Genomic DNA, 8,487 nt, shown 5'->3' with positions numbered 1-8,487 from the left:
CATCATCCTCTTTGGTTTTGCTTTGTTCGCCCTAAGTTGGCAGGGTATGCCCAGAAGTGGGTCCCTTGCTCACTTTGCCACTGGATTCAAGCTAGCCTGGCTCTGAACGGCTGATTAGCTTGAAACCGGTCCCAGGATGCTTGTTTCCAGTCCAGGAAAGACATTGCTTGGCAGTTCGGGCTGGACTGTTCCCATAAGGCACAGGGTCAGACTGATTTGCATATGGCCATGTCGGAACTGGGGTGGCGGAGTGAGCTAAAGAATGATGATGGATTAAACCCAGATCAGTTGACCGGGGGTGAGTGCTTGTAATGTTCAACACTCCGTCCATCATCCCCTTTGGTTTTGCTTTGTTCGCCCTAAGTTGGCAGGGTATGCCCAGACGTGGGTCCCTTGCTCACTTTGCCACTGGATTCAAGCAAGCCTGGCTGAAGACGGCTGAAATGCCAGAAACCGGTCCTAGGAAGCTTGTTTCCGGTCCAGGGAAGACATGTCTTGGCAGTTCGGGCTGGACTGTTCCCATGAGGCACAGGGTCAGACTGATTTGCATATGGCCATGTCTGAACTGGGGTGGTGGAGTGGGCTAAAGAACGGTGGTGAATTAAACCCAGATCAGTTGACTGGGGGTGAGTGCTTGCAATGTTCAACACTCTGTCAATCATCCCGTTTGGTTTTGCTCTGTGCGAGAGGTCAGGCTCTGTGCTGGAGAGGTCAGGCTCTGTGCTGGAGAGGTCAGGCTCTGTGCTGGAGAGGTCAGGCTCTCTGCTGGAGAGGTCAGGCTCTGCATACAGTCTTGCAGTAGAAAGGTTGCGACCTGCAGTCCGTGCAGCAGTGGATAGTGTAGTGAATGTTTGGGACACCTTTTGACGGATGTGATCGGGAAAGAATCAGTAAATGAATTTGCACAGGCCTAGGGCTGACAAGGGAGAGCAACAGACCAGAGAGAGTAGAGGCTAAGCAGGAAATTGGCATGATGGCCCAGTGCCCTTCTTTAATACTGTTTCTCTACGTGTTTTATCTTTGGGGCGACGTCACTACAGGACTGGTCTCAGGGCCGGCTTTAGCACTGGTGGCACCCGGTGCGACAATCAGTTTTGGGGCCCCACAACCCATGACCGCCTCTTCAGATTCGCTCACTACCACCAGGCAAAAGTGCCCCATATCTCTCCAATCATAAGTTATTGCTAAAAACAGCACTCCACCCCTGAGGTCAGCGCCCCCTCCACAGATCAGCGCCCTGTGCAACCGCACCAGTCGCACTTTCCTAAAGCCGGTCCTATCTGGTCTCTTCCAGTGGAGGGAGACTCTTGAGAGAGGCTGCACAGTCTGTATTCTACAAACTTTGATGGGTGTCATTTGGGTAGCTACAGCCTCTGGACAAGAAGTAGCCCAAAGTGTGACATGGTTTTATGCAAGATCTCTGATATCCAAGGGCTTTTAATAGCAAATGCTACAATTAAATAGATTCTGTGCAAGTTTTATTAACTTACTTTAAATAAAAAATATGGAATGGCGCTGCTGGGATTCGATCCTTTGTTCTTCAGATTATATACAGAGCTTTGTAGCAAGTGCATTAATCCTCCAGCTTGCATCTCCTTGCGGTCCCCAAAGTACGAACTGTCAGAAATGGAGATAGATCCTTCTCCAAAATTGCCCCCGAAAGCTGGAACGCTCTCCCACTATACATCAGACTGGAACCCAGCCATCAGAAATTTCGCAAACTCCTGAAAACATGGCTTTTCTAATTCTGCGTGACTCATGCCTATCATCTGAGTATCTGCTGGCGCTATGAGACCTTCGGGTGATATATGCGTCCTTACAAATGTCAATACATAGACATAGACATTAACCCACTGAGCGATCCTATGGTCTCTAAGAAGGACGAAAACGTTGACGTAATAAGAGTCCAACTCAATCACAAGCACTGCGAATTAACATGTAGTTTTATCGAAACGCTCCCCAAGCGCTGTGATAACAGTTGTTTCTCTGACCCTTCTCAGGGGTACGTTTATTTCATCTGCAGGTCGCACATTTATATCTGCAGCGCTGCAGTGATCCGATGGACTGTCTTATCCGCTTTCAAGTCTGCAAAAGAATGGCACGTCATCATCTGAATGATATTTTATACAGCAACAGTGGCCCTGGTCCTCGTTTTCAGTTGTCTCGTTAATGAAGTCTGACTGGCTCGACTCCTCCGGGCAGATTACACCTACATCTCCACAGATGCGACATTAACTCACTGAGCTACCTCGCAGCCGCTTCCCAGTCCCATACGAATTTGGCTGTATATGAGACTGACTTCATTCAGCACTTTTTCCAGTCGTCTGCCGAGCCATCACTCCACCTCCCCCAAAAGTTGTCTGTCCCTCCCACTTCCTGTGATGAGGAGTTTGGTGTGTAGGAGCCGGGGGACCGCAGAGGACAGAGCTGGAAAGCCTCTGCCGGAGAAAGGACGGACCCCCAGCAGCCTCTGCGGACCCACAAGACCCCCCATGGACTGCTACACGGGGCTTCTCATGACGTGGGCGCTCACCCTGCTGACAGGTAAGACAGGCTGCTTAGAATCAGGCACTGGTCGCTGGAGCCGGATGCGGGCGACATCATAACGGAACAGGCTGCTAGAATAGCGCCCAGGCATCTTTTAAGCGCTTGAAGTGCATTTCGGAACTTAACATACTGGAGCGTGGCAGTTTGCTATGCTGTGTTTTAGCTGTACACGCTGGCATATCACTGCAGGTTATGTCACAAACGGTTGCTTCGAGGCGCTGTATGGCTCAGAAACAGTAGAACGCGCAGGTTGACATGAGGTGGGGGTGTTATAGACAATGTATATTGGGTTTTGTATACCACTTTTACCAAGCAAACGGTGTCACCACGCTCTGTAGTATGAAAGAAAATAAAGACAACCAAAACTCAGTGAAGTATTCATACACAATTCACGCTGCTGTGCGCCGTTTTGTGGGGGTGAAATATAACGAATAACTGTAGTGTCAGTGTGGTGTGGTGTCCACAGCTAATTGGGCGCCTTCGCGGTGGACCGCAAAGCGCTGTAAATCCGAGAGGGCTGCGTGGCAGAGGTCTGTGCGCCAGAGGGGTCTGTATCTCAGGGAGCGTCCTATGCACGCCATGCATGTCGCATGGCTGTGTGTCAAAAGGGTCGGTGTCTCGGTGGGCTGCGTGGCTGCAGCGCCTCTGTGAGGGCTATCCTCTGATTTAGAGAGCTCTATCTCCAAGGAGGCGAGTGCCATAGAGGGCTGTAGCTTGAGAAAGACTGTACACGATGGGTCAGTGTCTCCGAGGGATGTGTCCAAAGAGGGGTGTTCGCCAGAGGGGACTGGATCTCGAGAGGGCTGTGTGTCAGAGAGCTCTGCATGTCATACAGGGCGGTGCGCTGGCCTGCTGGCTCTCTGTGTCGTATAAGGATGGTACACAGAGGTTTTGGTGCCACAGAAGGCTGTGTATCAGAAAAGGCTGTGCGCCAGAGACGAAAAGGGACTGCTTGCCAGAGAGTGTTGTGTGACAGACCTACCTTTATCTCGGAGAGAGGACTGTGTGTCACACAATGCTGTATCCCAGAGGTGTGTGATGTATATGGTAGCTGTGTCCCAGAGAGGACTCTGTGTGAGAGAGGACAGTGTCACACATAGCTGTATCCCAGGGGTGTGTGTATGTATGTGATGGCTATGTCTCAGAGAGGACTATGTGTGAGAGAGGACAGTGTCACACTTAGCTGTATCCCAGAGGTGTGTTTATGTATGTGGTGGTTGTGAATCTGAGGTGGGCGTGTGAGAGAGGTCTGTGTGTCACACATAGCTGTATCTCAGGGGTGTGTGTAAGTATGTGATGTCTGTGTCCCAGAGACGACTGTGTGTGTGAAAGAAGACTGTGTGTTACACATAGCTGTATCCCAAAGGTATATGTATGTATGTGGTGGTTGTGAATCTGAGGTTGGTGTGAGAGAGGTCTGTGTGTCACACATAGATATATCCCAGAGGTGTGTGGTGTCGGTGTCTCAATGAGGACTATGTGTGAGAGAGGACAGTGTCACACATACCTGTATCCCAGAGATGAGTGTATGTATGTGGTGCCGCCTATGTCCCAGAGAGGACTGTGTGTGTGTGTGTGTGTGTGTGTGAGGACTGTGTCACAAATAGCCGCATCCCAGAAGGGTGTATGTGTGTGTGTGTGGTGACTGTCTCAAGGAGGACTATGCGAAAGAGAGGACTGTGTGTCACACATAGCTGTATCCCAGAGATGTGTGTGTGTGTGTGTGGTGCCTATGTCCCAGAGAGGACTGTGTGTGTTTATGTGAGGACTGTGTCACACATAGCCGTATCCCAGAGGGGTGTGTGTGTGTTGGCTTTGTCTCAAGGAGGACTATGTGTGAGAGACGACTGTGTCTCACACATAGCTGTATCCCAGAGGTGTGTGTGTGTGGTGGCTGTGCCCCAGAGAGGAGTGTGTGTGTGAGAGACGACTGTGTGTCACACATAGCTGTATCTCAGAGGTGTGTGTATGTATGTGATGGTTGTGAATCTGAGGTCAGTGTGTAAGAGGTCTGTGTGTCACACATAGCTGTATCCCAGAGGTGTGTGTGTGTGTGTGTGTGTGTGGTGGCTATGTCTCAGAGAGGACTGTGTGCGAGAGAGGTCTGTGTGTCACACATAGCGGTATCCCAGAAGTGTGTGTGTGGCAGCTGTGTCTCAGAGAGGACTCTGTGTGAGAGAGGTCTGTGTGTCTAAGAGGGATCACACCTCACACAGGGCTGTATCCCAAAGGTGTGTGTGTGGTGGCTGCATCTCAGAGAGGACTATGTGTGAGAGACGACACACAGGACAGTGCCACACATGGCTGTATCCCAGAGGTGTGTGTGTGTGTGGCAGCTGTGTCTCAGAGAGGACTCTGTGTGAGAGAGGTCTGTGTGTCTAAGAGGGATCGCACCTCACACAGGGCTGTATCCCAAAGGTGTGTGTGTGGTGGCTGCATCTCAGAGAGGACTATGTGTGAGAGACGACACACAGGACAGTGCCACACATGGCTGTATCCCAGAGGTGTGTATGTGTGTGTGTTGGCTGTGTCTCAGAGAGGACTCTGTGTGAGAGAGGTCTGTGTGTCTAAGAGGGATCGCACCTCACACAGGGCTGTATCCCAAAGGTGTGTGTGTGGTGGCTGCATCTCAGAGAGGACTATGTGTGAGAGACGACACACAGGACAGTGCCACACATGGCTGTCTCCCAGAGGTGTGTGTGTGTGTTGGCTGTGTCTCAGAGAGGACTATGTGTGAGAGAGGTCTGTGTGTCTAGGAGGGATCGCACCTCACATAGGCTCTCTCTCAGTGGCTTTACATCATCTCGGAGAGTGCTGTCTGCCGCTGCTGGCTGTAGTGAAAGGGTTGTTGGGCGGGGGGCGTCTATTTAATTTCTCTTTCCTTGAAGGACGTCGGCGGTGCTCCTGGAGAGGTTTAGAACAAAGCTTGAAGCGGCGCAGAAGGCGTCCTTGGCGGCCCGGGCAGAGCCCCTCACACACACGCGGGGAGGGCAGAGGGTGTGCAGATGGGAAACTCAAAAGACCCCTGGCAGTCGCCCCAGCCAAGTGTTCCGCTGATGAAGCGAAAAGATGGCATTTTTCAATGACCACAACATTTTTCACTTGAAATTTTGTAAAATTGAATTTATTAGAACCTGAAACCGAAGTGCCGAGGGGGCGGGGGATGAAATGAGAAGTGGTGTGCAGGCGTTTAGGTCCGGGTGGAATAACTATTTCAATTTTAGTGAAGTGCACTTGGATTTGGCAGCGACACACACTGACTACAAACCTTCCATTTTAACCTACGGTCGCAGGGTAGCGTCCACGCTCCTGGAACCCTCGCCCACCCCTGCTCGTGGAACGGAAAGGGGTGGGGTCGGTTAGCACCTCACCTAGGCTACTCTGCCACTGCTAATGCACGAGGCCCTGATAGCGCCCTATCCTCGCCCCCTTGGCACTTTTATTGCTAGGCCCTCTGAGAGTGGTGCCTGCAGGAGAGAGCAGAGCGGGAGTAGTTGCAAGGAACCCCACCCTTGTCACCCGGCCTCTGGCCAGCAGTGCGCAGAAAGTTTAAAGGGGAAGCGCCGTTTAAAGGTCAGAGTACAAAAAGAATGTGCCGAATCCCGAATGTCATCTGAAAAATAAAACATCTGGGGAGAGTCTGGGCAGATGAAGCCAGCGAGCACCGCGAGGAGGCGGGACTCTGCACAGCTGGCCCGAGGCTTGCAGCCTCACTGAGGACCAAAGGGTTTCATACTCCGTTTAAGAGGGTTGTTCGGAACACTTTACCGATGGTGGACCCCGGGGTAAGGGCACTGAGACGTTTTGTGACCCCCCACCCTCACACCTATATTTGGAAAGTACCCAGTGCAAAAAAAAATACCCCACACCCCAGTGTCCTTTAGCAAGCACCTTCCACCACTACTGATTCTCCCAAGAGCCTGGAGACATTTCAATGCCTAGCACTATATACGAAAGCTCACCCACAGGATTATGAAAATAAGGCTTGTCCATGTTGTTTGCAACGGAAACAATGATTCCCTCTTCTTATTGTTGACAATAAACACTTCATAATTTTCACTGCAATATTCTCCTCTGTCTCTACTGTAGGCTCAGAGAAGCCGAAAGACAGCATGCCTACTCACCTACTGTGCAACACCTGCCCCTTGACCCTTATTATTGTCCGTTTTCACACAGGAAGTCAGGGGGTAGGTTTTCTGTTTCTATGTTGGGACAATACTGTGTGTGGCGAATAGTCCCTCAGTTATGGATGAGTGAGTTTCAGCTTTTCCGTCTCAATGTTCAGAAACTCCCAGCACTCTGACAATATTTATCCTGGTCTAATTCTCGTTCTCCTCGGTCTCTGTTACTATAAGGGTGCGCTCAGCTGCCTGCACGAGGGCCTCAAGCCTGCCTCCTGTCCTTTCCAAACACAATAGTCACATGCTTTGTAGCATCAGCCACTCAGAGGCTTCAGTATGGCGTCCAAGTTTTCCAGCGTCCTCCTCGGTCTCAGCTTCTGTTCCTATGTGCTTCTAGTGTGCTGTTTCGCCCAAGCCATATGCAAGCACTGCCCCCGTCTTCCTGCTGCCGGAGCCTGGGCCCTCATTTCGGTGACACTTGTGCAAATGGCACGGCTGTGTGATCTCCCTGAGAGATCGGTTCCAAATCTCACCCAATGAAGGAAGTTCTTTCTTTGAAACCAGGCACACTCCATTTCCTCCTGAGCTGTTATTTTATGGACTTTGTTGAATGATAATATCCCATTTCTTAAATATCATTCCAACAGCATTCCATGACATTCTGACAGAACTCCAAAAGATATGTGCAGCATTACATGACACGGAAACCGCACTTCATGTCCTATTAATGTAATACCATGACATGATACTAAGTATTGAACACTCCACCCTCCAAGGATAGCAAAGTTGGACAGCTAAACCTCATTCCAGGAGACAGTGTTCCATACTCGGATTCTGTATAATTCAAGTTATTACCTTTCATAAACTTACTTTCCAACCAGAGCTGTCGCTTTTAAAATCAGCATTTCTTTATTTTACATGCGGGAAAGTATAGCAGTTAAAATAGGAATACCTCAAAAAACACTAAGGGGCACATGCATCAATATAGGCAATTGCGATTCCTTAATTGCGATTATTAAGGAATCGCAAATATGGAATCGCAATTGCATATGCATGTAGGAATCGCAAAACAATTGGCGATTCCTACACATTCCTTAATTGCGACTCGCATATTGCGACTCGCAATTAAGGAATGGCTTCCCATTCATTTCTATGGGCCTAGAGGCACTATAGGAATCAATGGGAATTGCATGCGCAATTTGCGAGTACCCAATAGGTACTCACAAATTGTGCATGCAATTTCAAGGGTGCAAGGGTGCTAAAAGGACACCCTGATGCACCCCTGAAATTGCATTGTTATCACATGTTGCACACACACCTACCTCAAGGGCATGTATGTGTGCAACATGGAAATTATCATCAACTTGGAATTGATGGTAATTTGCGTTTCTTAATTGCGAAATCACAATTTATTTTTTGTTAATGCATTGCATTTAGGGAATCACAATTTGCGATTCCCTAAATGCAATTGCAATTTAAGTAATCGTAAATTTAGTGATTACTTAAATTGCAATTTTTGCATTTGGGATGATGCATCCCTTATGCGAGAATTACGGTCGCAAAGGGGCAGATTCGCAGAATCTGCCCCTTTGCGACCGCAATTTGCATGATGCACGTGCTCCTAAATGCCCCCAGCTTCTCGGACTGAGCCGTGTGGCCAACAATAACTATTTTTCATTAGTGTTGAGGTGCTTGAAACAAATAAGATGGGGTTCTGTAACCAATGCAATGTGCCTGGGAAATGTTTGGGTGTCCTCGGTTAACATCGGAAAAGGCAGGTGTGCCAAATAGAATCTTACAATGTATTATGTTCGATATG

General features: G+C 49.4%; 1 protein-coding gene across 1 annotated transcript in view; it reads left to right on the top strand.

Moving 5' to 3' along the window:
• Positions 1–2,404: 2,404 nt before the first annotated feature.
• ITGA11 (integrin subunit alpha 11) overlaps positions 2,405–8,487 on the top strand; it is a 508,108-nt gene continuing 502,025 nt past the window's right edge. The window contains exon 1 of the mRNA XM_085644636.1: positions 2,405–2,544. Coding sequence (XP_085500762.1) covers positions 2,493–2,544 — 52 coding nt within the window. The 5' untranslated portion in view covers positions 2,405–2,492. The remainder of the gene's footprint in view (positions 2,545–8,487) is intronic.

The sequence above is a fragment of the Triturus cristatus genome, chromosome 3_1 (assembly GCF_964204655.1).
Source record: "Triturus cristatus chromosome 3_1, aTriCri1.1, whole genome shotgun sequence".
Taxonomy (NCBI): domain Eukaryota; kingdom Metazoa; phylum Chordata; class Amphibia; order Caudata; family Salamandridae; genus Triturus; species Triturus cristatus.
This window is presented reverse-complemented; position numbering and strand designations above follow the sequence as displayed.